This window comes from Mercenaria mercenaria, chromosome 16 (assembly GCF_021730395.1).
Source record: "Mercenaria mercenaria strain notata chromosome 16, MADL_Memer_1, whole genome shotgun sequence".
NCBI classification, from domain to species: domain Eukaryota; kingdom Metazoa; phylum Mollusca; class Bivalvia; order Venerida; family Veneridae; genus Mercenaria; species Mercenaria mercenaria.
The window spans coordinates 814,581-833,411 of record NC_069376.1 but is presented as its reverse complement, the minus strand read 5'-3'; the positions used below and the strand labels follow the sequence as shown (position 1 = coordinate 833,411).

The window sequence follows — 18,831 nt, the reverse complement described above, 5'->3', positions numbered from 1 at the left end:
TAATTATAGTAAAACACAGATATTTTTTCTGTTTTGCCAATATCTTTAACCTTACCAAAATATGTTTTCGCAAGATGAAAACATTTTACGAACCTTAAATTGAATTTAAATACTATATTTCTAATTATATTGCTATTGTTGTTTTAATTAAAATAGATCACTTTCAGTAAAAACATTTTAACAGTCAGTCAAATCAATTTAAACCGTTTCTGAAAATTCAAATATGTTTAGTGTACTAACCCATAAGTATTATGTGTCTTTTTGAGTGGCAGCTTCCAGATACTTTTCAGCTACAAGATCTTGTAGCGTTTAGAACTCTTCCTATTTTTCTTGGAAGGTTGTGCTGTCTAATGCCCTGATAAAGGCTTTTTGATGAGGATCACCTGCCCAGTATAGTATTTTGTTTACATTTTTATTAAATGTATCGAAATCTATACAACCACCATTGTATGATTGGGCATATTTAAGAAATTAACATGGGAGTGTGGACAGCAGAAAAAAATGATGTTTTAGTTGAATGATATGCTAAAAAGCCAAGTTTATATCATTAAATAATTTATAAATGATATATAGTAATCTGGTTGAACAGTAGCAACAGCAAGTTCGGCGTTCTAAGAAAAGTATTTTCACATTATCAATAATGTTTCCCACAAAGTCACATATTAGAAAATATTTTTCATAACACAATTGTACAATAACCCTTTTCAAAACTTTGGCAAAATATGACTGATTTATAATATTTCCTGAATTAATATCTTTTAAGTAACTTTGTTCTTCAACTGAATATGTATCACTATAGCTAGAGTTTTTCAACGTTTTCACTAATATGTCTTTATTTCCCTCTATTTAAAAATTTATGTGTCTTCCAAGTTCTAGAAATATTGCAAAACACTTATTGCTGGTAAAAGAGATATATTATTTAGTGATTAATGGGCCCTACAAGATTTTCTTGCAGTTTGTAGACGGGGCTAACGTCAAGCGCAGAAGGAGTTATCACAGTTGAAGATTTATATGATTCCAGATATTTTTCATGACATTTACATTTTTAATGCCTCGTCTACTTACTACAAGAAAGATCTTGTAGGCCCAATTAATCACTAAATAATTTATCTCTTGCACAAGCAATTACTCCTTTGCAATATTTCTTGAACTTTGAAGACACATTAATTTCAAATGGAGGGAAATCATGACAGATAAATAGAAAAAAGGTGGCCGAACTTATACAAAGTGTTTATAAATATCAAATATTTGTGCTTTTACAAAATAAATAAAACTGATTGAGAGAAACTCTAGTTATTGTGAAACATATCCAGTTAACGAGTAAAGCTACCTTAAATATATTATCTCACATCCCGGTTATGGTAGTCTGTAGATGTTGTATTATATAAACATCGCTTTTGGGTATATGATTCAATCAAAACATAAATTTTGTCTGCTGATAACACTGCCATGTTTATTTCTTAAATAAGCTCAGCATAAATGGTGGTTGTATTAGATTTCAATACACGTCTAATAAAAAAAAACTGTAAAATAATATACTAGGCAGGTGCTCCTCATCAAAAACCCTTTATCAGAACATCTGACATCACAACCTTCCAAGAAAAAAATGAAAGATTTCTAAAGGCTACAAAATCTTTTAGCCGAAAATTATCTGGAAGCTGCAACACAAAAAAAGCTCTTATGGGGTACACAACGTACTGTGTGAAAGTTTTATTCAACAATGTAGACGAGGCTTAAGAAAAAGAGATACGAAGAGCATTGCAGAGTAACTTCACAGATCTTCAAGTTGGATCAAGCAGAGGCGAGGAAGGATGTATCAAGATAGGCTAACGAAGGTTCCGAAGGTATTAACATTCATCAGCATCATCAAAAATATATGTATCTCGCCGATTCTTCGGAGCACGGTTGGAAGAAAGTGGACAGTTATAAGACACATCCATTAGCAGACAATTCTGGTGAGAGGAAAAAGATTTACAGAGTTCAGATGCATGCAGAACGTCAAGTTTAGTGGGAAACAAGACATTACGTTCCCTATAAAGTACACGTTTATTAGTCCACCGATACAGCGCTCATATCAACGAAATCAAGTGCACAGACAGCGAACAGGAAACCGGTGTAGCCTTCAGGCTAATGTGTAAATTGCCATGCGATGCAGACTGAGTGACAGTCGGACAAGAATGAACAGACAAGTACTTTTGATATCTACTTTAGTTTAAAACATACTGAATTCCGATGAGAGTTAAACTGATTTTCTGTTAGGTTTAAGATTGTCCGAAACACTAAGATAAATGGTAAATATGAGTTAGTGCGGATGAAAAATAAAGCAGATCTTCAGCTGTTTGTCTTAAGTCCTCCTACAAGCCCTGACAAGAAGCATGTGCAGGGGGAATATATTTAACAGGGCAAGGAAAGCCGCACCATAGGTTAAATTTATATGAAATCCATCCTCAGATTTTTCATACAGCTGAAAGAAGTTTTAAAATCGGACCACTATTGAAAAAGATATTGCAGTTTGAAATTTAAAAGAATGACTGATCATGAAGGTGGCCATTGCAGTGTACTTACACACTGCTGAATTCTTTATTCAGCAAATGACCTGTCAAATAGATTAATTTCATACTTTTCTTGTGTAAGATGTAAAACATGATATTTTTTTTCCCTTTAATGTTGAGAAAAGCAGAGCTTTGTTTTTACAGAAATAAGTAAATACAGTTCAAATGTGTGTTTAGCACTTAAATAAATCCGCCATCTTATTTCATGTTGCCATGGAAACAAAATGGCCGTCATTTTGAAAAAAAAAATTCAGATGCTTATAACTTTCCCATCAACTTATTTTGAAAAATTCTTTTTGTTCTTTGAATGATTTGAAAAATCCTAGCAGATAGATTTAACAAGCAACATTAATGAGAACAACATTGCCTTTCCCTTTTACAGAACAGTTTCAAGTTACCATTACAAAGTTTAAAGTTAAATAACTTTAAGGTACGATGAAATCAGGAATCAACATTGTAATGATTCAAAATTTTATGAAGATCATTTCAGATTGTTTATAATCAAACTGGCCAATGACATTTTTGTATCGACATTTTCCGGTTTATTATTGGATCGATTGTCTCACAATCGATCCAAAGTTAACAATGCAAAAATTTTCTTACTGCAAACCGAACAAAATAGTGCGGAAAGTAGTTCCATGCTATAGATTAAGTCAACCATCAAAATATAATTATTCTGGCACGACTGTATTTTCAGCTGTCGAACGTCCAAAACAAGAAATTCTTAACGTATTTTTCAATTTTTATTATGTACATTTCTGTTTTGTATTTCTGACTGCAGTGACATATTAATGCGCGAAAACTAGGTCACCGACAAACCTACGATGCCAACTTTGTTTACAGCACAGACTGATCCTTAAGACGTTGTTTAAAGATTACAGCTAGCCTAGAAAAGTCTTTTTTTGTAGCGATTTTGATCGATAAGATTTTATTACCTGACCTGAAAAAAAAAAAAAAAAAAAAAAAAAAAACAGTCCGAGATAGCAAGGGAAACAGCTGTAGTGCGAATAGTCTTTAAAACGTTACCTCCCTTTGTTTCATTTGCGTCCTTTGCATACATGTCAGAAAAACATTTTTCCACGAACAAACAGAGGTTAATATCTCATCCCAACTATTCAGATCACCAGGCAGATCATACCTTTCCACCTTACAACAGACATGCTGATTTAATTTGTAAATGCCCTAGACTCTACAGTTCTGTAGATTATTAATATCTGTTTATGCAGGATGAAGGCGTAATTTCGCCCCAGTCAGTTCGTCCCAAATTGTTTTTAATGGAATTGGTTAGAGATCCGTTACATAATACATGTATATACAACAAGTAACATGTACGTATTATGTACTGTATAGCATGTGTATAAAATAATTGCTGCTAAAAGTTCTGATGAGTTGTTATGATTTTTGTAAATTTATTGTTTATAATTCTGATAATTACAAGTCATGAGCACACTCTATGCCTTACTTACTAAAGCAAAGAGCTGTAAAAATAAATAGACCGGCAATGTGAAATGGCATCCTGCTAATATCCCGTGACTACTGAATGAGATCTCGTTGTAAGCGTCTGTTGATCACTATTAATTAAGTTGGCAAACGCTTCGAAATTAAGATTAATTTCGGATCGTTTGTTTACAATGATACTCGCATGCGTGTAGTCCCTGGACAGCAGTAGTCCCCGGACACGCTCCCGCAACATTCTATTTTCGCGATTTGTCTACATATGTTTATGCTTAATCATACAGACGCTTGTTTTGGTGAAGTTTATCAATTTTTTTCACAGGTAATCATATGAGTATAATGTGAAAATCCTACAGAATGGTTACTTGTTTATATTTTCACTGGCAGGGCTTCCGTTTTTATTGCCCATGCGCAAAAGAGGCCCATCTGAAGGGTTTTAAAATTAAGGCTACATATCTTTACTTCACGACAAAGAGCTAAAAAAATAAATAGATCGGCAACTTGAAAGGCATACAGAGCAAATCTCGCAAAAAAAACTGACAACTGAATGAGATTTCGTTTACGGAAGTGACGCGTTCTCCACGTGCCATTTTGTATGCAATTATTCGTCGGTAAATTAATTATCACCGTACGACCACGCTTCTTTTGATGGTAAGAAACGTGTACTTTGTGTCTTAAGACTATTTCACATTAAACTTATGTTGTTTTAGAAGCTAACATGTATTTTAAATGTAGTCTTAAAGGTACAAATTGTAACTCCATGCTCGCCGATGTTTGTTTTTACTAAGATAACGCCGATCCACACTCTGACACGAAATCACGCGAGATTACAGCCAGTTGCCATTCTGTGTATTTTATACTTCTTTGTTCACGAGTAGCGACGATTCATACACTTTCAACAAGAAAACTTATTTTCTTTGTGACAACAATACTAATTTGCCAAAATATTTCATAATTTGTTCAATTAGCCAGTTATTGCAAAATTAATATCTGCGACTTTAGCATAATTATTCTATTTTCTGTTGTAGCAATTTGCCATGTGACTGGGACAAATAAATTTGACGCAGACTTGTGATCTTTTTACAGTTATATAAAATATCATTTGTCTTTTATCATAACTTCATCTCATATGGGCAGTTCCCGATAAATATATTCATGAAAAAATGGTGTCCGGGCATTACAATAGAGCATGTTAAAATTTGACGTTCTACAGACCCCTTTTTGGGCCTCGCTAATTCCCCGCAAACATGACATCATTTCACAGGAAAAACCCTAAACTGGTAATGCCGGAGCTTAATTGTGTATATATGTTAATCGTTTTTATTAGCTCGACTATTCGAAGAATAGTCTAGCTATTCTACTCACCCTGGCGTCGGCGTCGGCGTCGGCGTCGGCGTCGGCGTCGGCGTCGGCGTCACACCTTGGTTAAGTTTTTGCATGCAAGTACATACAGCTATCATTTAAAGGCATATAGCTTTGAAACTTATTTATTCTTTTTCTAGGTCAATTACCAACCTCACTGGGTCAAGTTCCATAACTCTAACATGTATTTTGAGCAAATTATGCCCCCTTTTGGACTTAGAAAATTCTGGTTAAAGTTTTACATGCAAGTTACTATCTCCAAAACTAATGCAGATATTGAATTGAAACTTCACATGTGTCTTCGGGGTTATAAAACTAGTTGATAGCACCAAGTCCCATAACTCTGACCTTCATTTTGGCCAAATTATGCCCCCTTTTGGACTTAGAAAATTCTGGTTAAAGTTTTGCGTGCAAGTACATACAGCTATTACTAAAAGGCATATAGATTTGAACTTACTTTTTCTTTTTCTAGATCAATTACCTACCTCACTGGGTCAAGTCCCATAACTCTGGCATGTATTTTGGCCAAATTATGCCCCTTTTGGACTTAGAAAATTCTGGTTAAGTTTTGCGTGCAAGTACATACAGCTATTACTAAAAGGCATATAGATTTGAAACTTATTTTTCTCTTTTCTAGATCAATTACCTACCTCACTGGGTCAAGTCCCATAACTCTGGCATGTATTTTGGCCAAATTATGCCCCCTTTTGGACTTAGAAAATTCTGGTTAAAGTTTTGCGTGCAAGTACATACAGCTATTACTAAAAGGCATATAGATTTGAAACTTATTTATTCTTTTTCTAGATCAATTACCTACCTCACTGGGTCAAGTTCCATAACTCTTAACATGTATTTTGAGCAAATTATGCCCCCTTTTGGACTTAGAAAATTCTGGTTAAAGTTTTACATGCAAGTTACTATCCCCAAAACTAATGCAGATATTGAATTGAAACTTAACATGTTTCTTCGGGGTTATAAAACTAGTTGATAGCATCAAGTCCCATAACTCTGATATGTCCCCTTTTGAACTTAAAACTCTTTTGATATTTAACATTTTGGGTAATAATTTCCAGCTTCTGTGACAATATTTCGAATAGTCGAGCTTGGCTGTCTTATGGACAGCTCTTGTTTTTATATTATCATTATTATTATACCAGATTTATATAACGCCCTTTTCATGATCAATTTCACGTTCAAAGGCGCTTTACATAGTCCAAATGCAGCCACACATGGCGCATAATTCATCCTCTACTAGTACAGACACAGAGCGATCTGACCAGAGGGACAGAGTGAGACAAAGCCCCCACGACAGAGAGATCAGAAATCAGATTCAGGCTTGTCCGGCTAACATAGCCTAGCTCGTTGCGAATAGACAGCCTGGTTCTTTAACGTGCCCAGTGTATAGCACTGATACATGCAAGGATTGCCTGGGTTCCTGACCAGTACACCTCTAGTTGGGTGAGAAACACTGAAAAGCGTTTCTGAAAATTCCCGAGTAGCTGCCGGGGATCGAACCCCCGACCTCAGGATTGGAAGGCCAGTGTGCAATGATCATTTTTAATATTGTTTAAGCTTTTGAGGACGAAATATATGCCATATCTGTCCAGGGACTACTCGTATGCCAGTAATGGTGTTTTTTAGCTCACCTGAGCACGAAGTGCTCAAAGGTGAGATTTTGTGATCGTCTTGTGTCCGTCGTCCGTCGTCAACAATTTGACTGTTAACACTCTAGAGGTCACGATTTTGGCCTAAACTTAATGAAACTTGGTCAGAATGTTACCCTTAATAAAATCTTGGACGAGTTTGATATTGGGTCAGCTGGGCTCAAAAACTAGGTCACCAGGTCAAATCAAAGGAAAAGTTTGTTAACACTCTAGAGGTCACAATTTCATCACATTCGTTTTTTACTTACCATATTCTACGAATAGGATATCATTTCCGCGTAATAGGGTATAACTCGCTAAAAATTAATAAGCGTCTCTTGACACCGATCACATGACCGGTGTTATAGTAAACAGACGCTTGATCCTCAGTTAAAAATTTTGCGAGCTAGGGTTAACATCGCTGATAAATCCGTTTACATCGGAATTATTTTGTATTGATATGACTGAAGCGGCATTGATTATGAGGAAGGAGGGTTTAGTTGACAATCCTACTACGGAGGATGATCGTTCTTCCTCGAAATCTACCAAAAATTCGTCGTCTAAGGGACGGACTATAAAGCAAGATGTCGCAGATTTTTCACTTCGACTTTCTCAACAAGAGGAGAAATTCGCGAGCATGGAGTCGAAAATGGATAATGTGCTAGCTATTCTTTCAACAAGGAACTTTAATTCTGACCAAAACGATTCGTTCGGCGATCGTAGGTCTTCCACTGGTGTTAATTCTCGGCAGACTTCGGGTCTTGGCCATTTGAGAATTGAAACTGAAACTCATCCTTCACCACAACAGGGTGAAGATGATGAACTTTCTTACAGTCCTACGCGGGAGAATTATCGGGAAAACTGTGACACTTTGTCTATTTGTGTTGGCAAAGATGAAAGTAGAAGTTTTCTTGACACTTCAGTTTGTTCTGAAACTACGAATGTGAACGATGACAGTGATCGTTTTTTAAAATATCTTTCAGTGAAAAAAGATAACATGACTAGTTCCTTAGGGGAAAATCAAGAGTCTCAATCTATTATGAAGGACAGTGAGTCTTTGAATGTGAACAATTTAGGCGACAAATTTGGTGCCGATGCTGTGACTTCTCACACTAATAAGTCTTCAGTTGGACTTGTACTGGAAAAAAATCAGATTGATACTTTGAATGAATCTTGGCGGTCGGCGCATCCAAGTAATCTATCTTCTTACCGTGATGTCTACAGGAAAAGTTTTCCTATTGCTGCAGACTTTGAAAATTATTTGAAAGTTCCACAGATTGACATGACAGTAGAAGAACTACTTCAGACTAGACACAATGATGAGAACTTTGCTTTTGGCAAGCACCCATCTTTATATTCAAAACAAATGAAAGGTTTTGAGAAGTATGCCTACAGTGGTCAGTTAGCCTCGCGTATGGGAATTATTACTGTTTGCTACATCCAACAAGCCTTGGGGACTTTGTTGGACACGTTACAACAGAAAGATGTAAATATTGATGCTGCAATACAAACTGTTAGGGACACATTTGCTATTTCAGCTAAGTCTTTGGATCAGATCGCCAGAGCTGGGGCGTTTCATCATCTGATTCGCAGAAATGCAACTTTGATAGATACTGGCTTATATGGTTACAAAGGCTACTCACATGCAGTTATGTCACTTCCTTTAAGAGCCGATGGCGTTTTCGGCACAGATTTTGACAAAAAGATTGAAGAAAAGAGTAAATTGAGGAAGAATTTGAATGATTTCCTTCCTGAAGGTTTGAAACGTTCTGCATCAGGCGGACATAAACGCAGAGCTACCACAAATATCACAATGACATCAGATCCTAAGAAACCTAGAACAGGGTTTGTAGATTACCGTGGTAGAAACAACACACAGTCGTTCCTGCCGTACAACTCCAGTGGTGGCTTCAACAAACCGAAGAGTGGTTTCAGGTCAGCTACAAAATCTAAGGCGGTAAGTTCTTTTCGCAACTCTAAAAAACCTTTATGACTCAGAGTCAGAAATAGTGGCAAAGTTTCCTCAGATACCAGTGGGAGGTCGTCTCAAATATTTCATTCAAAATTGGAAGAAAATAACAGACGACAAATGGATTCTAGACACAATTCAGAACGGTCTGAAACTAGAGTTTCTTTCAGTTCCCCCTTGGTCCGGGATAAAAGAAACAAGGTCAAATCCAAAAAGTCTCACAGTCTTGGAAGAAGAGGTTCAGACTCTCCTTTCAAAAGATGCCATAGAAATTGTACCTCCAAATCTTGCACACGAAGGTTTTTACAGTACGCTTTTCGTGGTAACCAAGAAAAATGGAGGGTTAAGACCGGTTATAAATCTCAAACCTCTCAATGCATATCTGAGGAAACACCACTTCAAAATGGACACATTAACAAAAGTGCTGAATCTAGTCCAACCGGGAGATTGGGCATTTTCTCTAGATCTTTCGGACGCTTACATGCATATTCCGATACACAAAAATTTTCGCAAATATCTGAGATTTTGCATCAAGGGCATAATATACCAGTTCAAATGCCTATGTTTCGGCCCAACATGTGCACCTCGGGTGTTCACAAAAGTTGTAACTGTAGTGACAGCTTACCTCAGAATGCAAAACATAAGACTAGCATCGTATCTAGACGATTGGCTGTGTCTGAATGCCCAAAAACAATTACTTCTCAGAAATCGAGAGACAGTTCTCAATCTCCTGTTCGAACTAGGTTTTATTGTGAATCTAAAAAAATCTCAACTTGTTCCAACTCAGACTTTTCATTACATAGGAGCTTTGTTCAAACTGCACCTGTATGTAGTGTTTCCATCCCCAGAACGTTTAGACAAGATTCTTTTGGGAATTCAAGTTCTGAAATCGGGTCATGCCACAGCCCAAAATTTCCTACATTTACTAGGACTGATGGCATCCTGTATTGGCCTCACTCCAAATGCACGTCTGTTTATGAGACCCATTCAACTACATCTCCTTCATTTTTGGAGACCTCATACTATGGGTCTGGATACTGTAATTCCATGTACTCCACATCTATTAAGCCATCTGAATTGGTGGTCACAGGAAGCCAATATCAATATGGGTCAATCCCTACAGAAATGGTCTACATCAGTGGTCATGACAACAGATGCGTCAAAAACGGGATTTGGGGGTCACCTAATCAATCTGACCTTTCAAGGGGTTTGGTCACAGACAGAGAAACAAGCCCACATAAATGTTCTGGAGATGGAAGCAGTGATCCGAACGATGAAACATTTTTTGCCGTTACTCTCGAATCAGAATGTGTTGATCAGATGCGACAATTCGTCAGTCTGCCAATATATCAACAAACAAGGGGGCACAAAATCAGTGACTCTTTGTTACAAGACTTGGGAACTGTGGCATCTGGCCATGAAACACAATATTCAGTTGAGAGCAGCCCATATTGCGGGCGTCAAGAACATACTAGCGGACCAACTTTCGCGCAAAGTAATCAGAGCATCAGAATGGACTCTGAACAACAAAATTCTGAACAAACTTTTTGCAATTTTCGGAACACCGATGATAGATCTGTTTGCTTCTGGAGAGAATCACAAATTGCCAATCTTCTGTTCCTGGCTCCAACATCCACAGGCATACGCCATAGATGCTCTGTCTGTACCTTGGAACAGGATGATTGCATATGCATATCCTCCAATTTGTCTGATACCGAGGATATTGCAGCATATGAAACAGTTTCAATGTCAGGTACTGTTAATAGCACCACAATGGCCTCGCAGACATTGGTACACAGACTTGTTACAAATGTTAATAGCAATTCCGAGACGATTACCAGTACAATCAGATCTACTTCATCAACCAAAAACACAAATATACCATCCCAATCCGCAGATATTCAGTCTGACGGCTTGGCTGCTCTCAACAGACATTTTGAAAATTCAGGCTTTTCAGAAAAGGCAAGAAATTTACTCATGGCGTCCTGGAGAAAAGGGACACAAGCTGACTATATGAGCAAATTCAACAGGTTCAATCGCTGGTGTCGTCAACGGCAGAAAGATCCCTATACTGCCTCTATAGTTGACTGCGCAGATTTTCTAGTCTTCTTATATGACAAAGGTTTGCAGTACCGCACTATTTCAGGCTATAGGTCTATGATGTCTGCAGTGGTAAGACCGATTAATGGTACTCCAGTGGGCCAAGACCCAGATTTGATTAGAATTTTGAAAGGTGTTTTCATTTTGAGACCACCAAGTAACAGACTGGTTCCAGAGTGGGACTTACTTAGAGTTTTAAAAATGTTAGAAAAAGCTCCTTTTGAACCTTTAAGGTCAGCTAGTCTGAAATGTCTCACTTTGAAAGTTGTTTTTCTTGTAGCAATCACGACGTTCCGACGATGCGCCGACATTCAAGCGTTAAGATTAGGCGAAGGTTGGGTGAACGTCCAGAACAAAGGGGTCACATTCTTGCGGCCAGGGTTATCCAAGCAGGACCGACCAGGACATTTTGGCAGTAAGATTTTTGTACCTGCATTTAAGGACAAGAAATCATTGGACCCCAAACGTACTTTGTATTTGTATTTAAAGGCAACTGAGAAATACAGGACTGTTGAAGGTAAAGATGTTACAAAGTTATTTCTGAGCTATGTGAAGCCACACAAACCTGTATCTACTAAAACTATAGCACGCTGGATAACTGATATAGTTAAAATGGCTTACTCGGACAAAAACTTCAGAGTAAAAGGACACTCAACAAGGGCAATTGGACCTTCTTGGGCGCTATTCAATGGAGCCTCCATGTCTGCTATCTTAGATGCAGCTGATTGGGCCAAGGAAAATACTTTCACAAAATTCTATTTACGCAACGTTGATCTCTGTGTTCTGGACCAAAAAACTGTGTAAATAGTATCGGTAAAACAAAGACAGAAAATAATTTTGCGAGTTGCAATTTGGAAACTATTGATTTTTGATAAATTATTAAATACAAGAAAGATATTCTTGGGGTATATATATATAGCATGTGTAGTGTGTCACAGGGTGATATACATGTGATTCCTTAAGTGTTAATTAAACACAGTTGTATATAATATTGGAGGATATTTAATGGACAGTTAGTTCAGAAAGAACAGGAGTCCAGAGCTATAAATATGTGGGTTGTATTGTGGTTTGACTTTAAATGAATGGATAAGATTGGAAATCTATTAGAGATGTTTCTCAATACACACAGCAAAGATTACCCGCCATCCAAAGAAGAAGCTTTGGAATCTATCCTATTCGTAGAATATGGTAAGTAAAAAACGAATGTGATGAAATTGAAAAATTTGAACTTTTCAAGTTGAAATTTTATAAATGAGTTTTTTACTTACCATACATATAACCCACCCATCCTCCCCTCAGTATCTTTGCATTTTAGCAAAATTTTAACTGAGGATCAAGCGTCTGTTTACTATAACACCGGTCATGTGATCGGTGTCAAGAGACGCTTATTAATTTTTAGCGAGTTATACCCTATTACGCGGAAATGATATCCTATTCGTAGAATATGGTAAGTAAAAAACTCATTTATAAAATTTCAACTTGAAAAGTTCAAATTTTTCAATTTTGGCCCAATCTTAATGAATCTTTGTCAGAATGTTACCCTTAATAAAGTCTTGGACGAGCTTGATATTGGGTCATCCGGGATCAAAAACTAGGTCACCAGGTCAAATCATAGGAAAAGCTTGTTAACACTGTATATGCCAGATTTTTGACAGTATCTTCATGAAACTTGGTCAGAATGTTAATCTTGATGATTATGTTCCCGATTGCCAAAAAACAGACATAACTTTTACATGCATCTTGTTTATATATTTAGCATGATGTTTACCTAAGTGAGAAGATGTGACATGCCTAAACCCCATGTTCCTATTTCAAAGGTCAAGGTCACAATTTGGGGTCCAATTTCAAATTGAAGTTCTTCTTCATGCATGGTTGGATTTTGATGTAACTTGGCATGAATATACACCTTTGAATTTGCAGGTGGCACTGCAGTTAAGTGCTTTTGCTTTATGTTCCCGATTGCCAAAAACAGACAGTGTCCAATTTGTATGTTCATACAGCTCCATTTAGTGATTTTTACCACTGTGACTGAAGTATTTCTAGTTTTATAAGAGAACCAAAGGTTTAAAAAATACCGCACAACAGACCTAAAAGTATTTATGAAGAAATGATATTCTCATCCTATATTAAAATAATTACATAGGTAATTTCTCAAACTTGCATTTGGTTGAAGAATTTAATTTTTAGCTGGACTATTCAAAAAATAAGTAGAGCTATCCTACTCACCACGCGTCGGCGTCACACTTTGGTTAAGTTTTTCGTACCAGTCCACATTTTGACAAAGTCTTTTGAGATAAAGCTTTGAAACTTTCAACACTTGTTAACCATCACCATGGCCAGTTATAGACAAGATCACATAACTCCATCAGGGATTTTGGCTGAATTATGGCCCCTTTTGTATTCTCAATTTTTACAATATTTTGCTAAATCCTCTCCATTTTTAAATGTAAGAATGCTTCTTACACCATGTAGGAAGAGGTCTTGGTTCAAGTCCCAGTGGAGAGTATTTTACTACTGGGTATAAAAAATTGTGGACTGGACAAAAACATACCTGCTCTGCATAAAAAGTGACTAAAAGGGAAATGTAAAAATTATAGTGTAACCCCCACCCCTAATATACCAAAGTCAAAAGCTATACAAAATTTATAGATTTAATATGTTTGTACTGTTATAATTCAACAATAATATTGTTTACAGACAATAAATAAATATTGAATGTTTTTCACAAAAAGTAGGTTTATCTTAAAATTACCTGTTGTGCAAGCTTTGAATTTTCAGTTCAGTTGTGTTAAAATCTACTTCTCGATTACCATTCAAGATACTGCTGGTTATAGGATGGTGAAATATGATTACTGAATGCATAAGGCTAGCATATATGTTCCTACATCAAAAGTAAAGTTCACATATATGGTTAAATGTCAAACTTTGTGTACATGATATTTACACATGATGTGTACACTCTGTGTTGTTCAGAGACAATCGATCCTCCAGTACTTTCAGTGCTTTGATTTTTCTAAGGTTCTATCTTCAATGCTTCAGCGTTATTTAATGTTTCCCGGCTGTTGATATTAAACAGCTTTTAAAATCTTCTTTTAGATCGAATGACAGAGGTCGGACAATGTAGGTTTTGTCCAGGGTTTTACATAAACATCTAGATGTGTAATCAAATGCTGGTCATTCTACCAAAACACCCTGAACAAGTCCAATTTTGTTTCCAAAAAGGTTCTATCGTAATTAAGAGGCGATATATTTGTTACTTATATACATGCTGGAATACTTTAACGTTATGTGAAACATCATTTTCCATAGAAAAGATACTATGATGTTTATGTTATTGCAAAGAAATGTGTACCTAGTATGTATACCTATTACATTTATATACCTTTCTCAGATATATAGTATATCTTAAACAGTTTGTAAGAGCTATTTTTGTTTAATCTTTTGTGATCTAAAGACGAATTCATTGCATAAATGCAATGTCATTTCAATATTGATTATATTATTCTATTTTATAAAATCCATATTTGAGAAATTGACGAAATATCAGTATTAAGCTTCAACTAATGATTTAACAAGCTCACATTTTAGAACTGACAATGCTTTTCATATAGAAATAATAACTGTTCTAGCACGTTATTTCCCATAATATATAAAGAATTTTGAACATGTCGTACTTAAATTAAAAAGATATTTGAAAACTTTTCGCTTAACAAGCTATACAAGAAGAATTATAGAAGACAATATCTATGACTGCACTTGAAAAGAGACTACATCTGCTTCCGGAATAAAAGAGGATCTTCCGGTCTGTCCCTCTTTTTTTGCCGCTATATGGAGTTTTTACCGGTGAAAATCACAGCAAAAATTGAAGAAATCGCAGACCACAGCAACAGAAATCAGAATTTGTTCGTACGTACGAACAAAATTCCAAATAAAATTTACAAATTCTTGTTCATTTCTCACATTTTTAAATGCAATTTGGAATTTTGTTCGTACGTACGAACAAATCCTGGCTGTTCGTACGTACGAACAATAATCCATATTCCGTATTATGTTTCAGTTCTGACATTCTGTTCAAACAGCTCAGATTTGTTCGTACGTCCGAACAAAATTCCAAATTGCTTTAAAAATTCTTTTTCATTTCTCACTATTATTTGTTCGTACGTACGAACAAATCCTGGCTGTTCGTATGTACGAACAAATGAGAGAACTGAAAAACAGTTAATTTTAAAAAAAAATGTAATTTGGAATTTTGTTCGTACATACGAACAAATCCTGGTTGTTCCTACGTACAAACAATAATCCATATTCCGTATCATTTTTCAGCTCTGATATTCTGTTCGAACAGCCCAGATTTGTTCGTACGTACAACAAAATTCCAAACTGCTTTAAAAATTCTTTTTCATCTCTCATAATAATTTGTTCGTACGTATGAACAGCCTGAATTTGTTCGAACAGGTTTGTACTGGTACAGAATCCAGGAACACTGGTTAGGTTAACTGCCCGCCATTACATAACTGAAATACTGTTGAAAAACGGCGTTAAACCCAAAACAAACAAACAAACACAATCATTTGTTCGTACGTATGAACAGCCTGCATTTGTTCGTACGTACGAACAAATGAGAGAACTGAAAAAGAATTGATTAAAAAAAATGCAATTTGGAATTTGTTCGTACGTACGAACAAATCCAGGGTCTGTATGCAAAAGATTAATTTTCAGTTCTGACATTTTGTTTGAACAGCCCAGATTTGTTCATACGTACAAACAAATTTCCAAATTGCATTTAAAAATTCTTTTTCATTTCTCATAATCATTTGTTCGTACGAATGAACAGTCAGAATTTGTTCGTAAGTATAAACAAATGAGAGAAACGAAAATGCAATTTATTTTTTTAAAAAAAATGCAATTTGGAATTTTGTTCGTACGTACGAACAAATCCAGGGACTGTATGCAAAAGATTAATTATCAGTTCTGACATTTTGTTTGAACAGCCAAGATTTGATGCGATACAGGCTGTATTTTTCATTTGATCTTCATGAAATTTGGTCTGAATGATTTCCTTGATGAAATCTAGGTCGAGTTTTAATATGGGTCATCTGGGGTCAAAAACTAGGTCACTAGGTCAAATCAAAGAAAAACTTTTGTGTATGCAATACAGGCTGTAGTTTTCAATTGGCCTTTTTGAAATTAAGTCAGAATGATTGCCTTGATGAAATGTAGGTCAAGTACAAATATGGATAATTTCAGTTCAAAAAATAGGTCACTATGTCAAATAAAAAACCCTTCATATATGTGATAGATGCTGTATTTTATCTTCATGAAATTTGGTCAGAATCAGATTGCCTTGATGAAATCTAGGTTAAGTTTTAATGTGTGTTTTCTGGGGTCAAGAAATAGGTCATCATGTCAAATCAAAGAAAGACATTGTGTATTGTGTATGCGATAGAAGCTGTATTTTTCAATAATTGATCTCCATGAAATATGGTCAGAATGATTGCCTTGATGAAATCTAAATCGAGTTTGAATATGGGTCATCTGGGGTCAAAAAGTAGGTCACTAGATCAAATCAAAGAAGAACCTTGTGTATGCAAAGGAGAAAATATTTTTCAATTTTATTTTATCTTCATGAAATTTGGTCAGAATGATTGCCTTGATGAAATCTAGATCGAGTTCGAAAATGGGTCATCTGGGGTCAAAAAATAGGTCACTAGGTCAAATCAAATAAAAACTTTGTGTATGCATTAGCGGCTTTATTTTTTAATTGATGTTAATGAAATTTAGTCAGAATGATTGCCTTGATCACATCTAGGTCAAGTTTGAATATGGGTTATCTTGGGTCAAGAAGTAGGTCACTAGATCATATCAAAGAAAATACTTGTTTAAACTGAGGAGAGCACATTTTTGGTCCAATCCTAATGAAAATTGGCCAGAATATTTGTTTTCGTGAAATCACTAGGTCAAACATGTTTACACTGTTATGGTATGTTTCTCAGGTGAGCGACCTAGGGTCATCTTGGCCCTGTTGTTTAAAGAACCTGTTTGCACGATGCAATTGAAAACCTGGTTTTCCTAGAATTTCCACGAATTTTGTTTTATTATTTCAGGTGTGACATGTTGCAAAGCATCCTGTTTGATTAACAGATAATAGATACTGCAGACACTAGCAAATTATAATTACCTAGCAGTTGCCATATTCCAGCCATGGAGTCATAATCTTAGAATAAAGGTAAATTTGTCTCTGACACCTTCAAAATAACATTAAAAAATGCTGTCTTGTGAAAGTTTTATTTTAATATAGACACTTTGAAACTTCTGACAAGCATTCAGCTGACAGTAACCGCATTAGTGTCCTGAAGTCACTCAGATACTTAGGCCACATTTAAAATTGTTTGCTGTCTCTCTTCCGACCCTACTTTTTAAAGTTGGGTAGGTAGGTAGGCAATTATTTTTGTATTAGGATTATGCGTTTACCAGTATATATATATATATATGATCGTTTCTTACAGAATATTTCTTCTGTAAAGATAAGACAAATCTTTATATGTAGTATAAAAGGATGAAATCAAACAGTACAATTTAAACTTTCTTACTTATTGTTTTGCTTACATGTACTTGAAATATATGCGGCACTTTACGCAGCATTTTAAGTGGGTAAGTAGGCAGACAGCAAACAAACATATTTTTAACTTTGGCCTAAACTACATAATTGAATGTTGACTGCTACTCTTAAGATTGCAGATTTATCTTTAAACAGTAAATAGGCTCAATTTAGTAAAACTTTTTGTACAGGAAAAAGTACTTGGCAGACAGGTACATGTAGTCTTCAACTTCAGTTATGCCAAGTAGGTAGAGGAGAGGCCTATAAATGTTCAAGGCACTGTGCATTGTTTGATTCACTTTTTGATGTAATCTTCTGGAAAATAAATTGACTACAGAGACTTATAAATGGCAGATAGTGTAGCTGAACACCTCCAGATTTTTAGCTCACCAGAGCACGAAGTGCTCAAGGTGAGCTTTTGTGATCGCCCTGTGTCTGTCGTCCGTCATCAGTCGTCGTCAACAATTTGACTGTTAACACTCTGGAGGTCACAGTTTTGGTCCAATCTTAATGAAACTTGGTCAGAATGTTACCCTAAAAAAAACTTGGATGAGTTTAATATTGGGTCATCTGGGGTCAAAAACTAGGTCACCAGGTCAAATGGAAGGAAAAATTTGTTAACACTCTAGAGGCCACATCTATGATCCTATCTTTGTGAAACTTGGTCAGAATCTTTATCTTGATGACCTCTAAGCTAAGTTCGAATCTGGGTCATGTTTGGTCAAAAACTAGGTCACCCAGTCAAATCAAATGAAAAGCTTGTTAACACTCTAGAGGCCACTATTATGAGTTCTAGGCCAAGCCCAAATCTGGGTCATGGTGGATCAAAAACTATGTCACCTGGTCAAATCAAAGGAAAAATTTGATAACACTCTTGAGGCCACATTTAAGACCCTATTTTCATGAAACTTAGTCAGAATGTTTATCTTGATGATTCCTAGGCCAAGTGTGAATCTGGGTCATGTCACGTCAAAAACTAGGTCATTAGGCCAGATCAAGGGAAAAGCTTGTTAACACTGTAGATACCACATTTTAAGTTTAAAACTCATGAGAATTAGTAAGAATGTTTGTCTTGATGACCTCTAGGTCAAGTTCGAATCTGGGTCATGTGGGTTTAAAAACTAGGTCACCCAGTTAAATTAAAGGTAAAGC

At 35.9% G+C, this 18,831-nt stretch overlaps 1 protein-coding gene across 1 annotated transcript; it reads left to right on the top strand.

Annotated features, from left to right (window-relative positions):
• Positions 1–7,269: 7,269 nt before the first annotated feature.
• Positions 7,270–12,570, top strand: LOC123538469 (uncharacterized). Its single transcript, XM_045322601.2, has 2 exons — positions 7,270–8,969; positions 11,362–12,570. The coding sequence occupies exons 1-2, from the start codon at positions 7,473–7,475 to the stop codon at positions 11,401–11,403; spliced, it is 1,539 nt and encodes a 512-aa protein (XP_045178536.1). The 5' UTR covers positions 7,270–7,472; the 3' UTR covers positions 11,404–12,570.
• Positions 12,571–18,831: the final 6,261 nt, after the last annotated feature.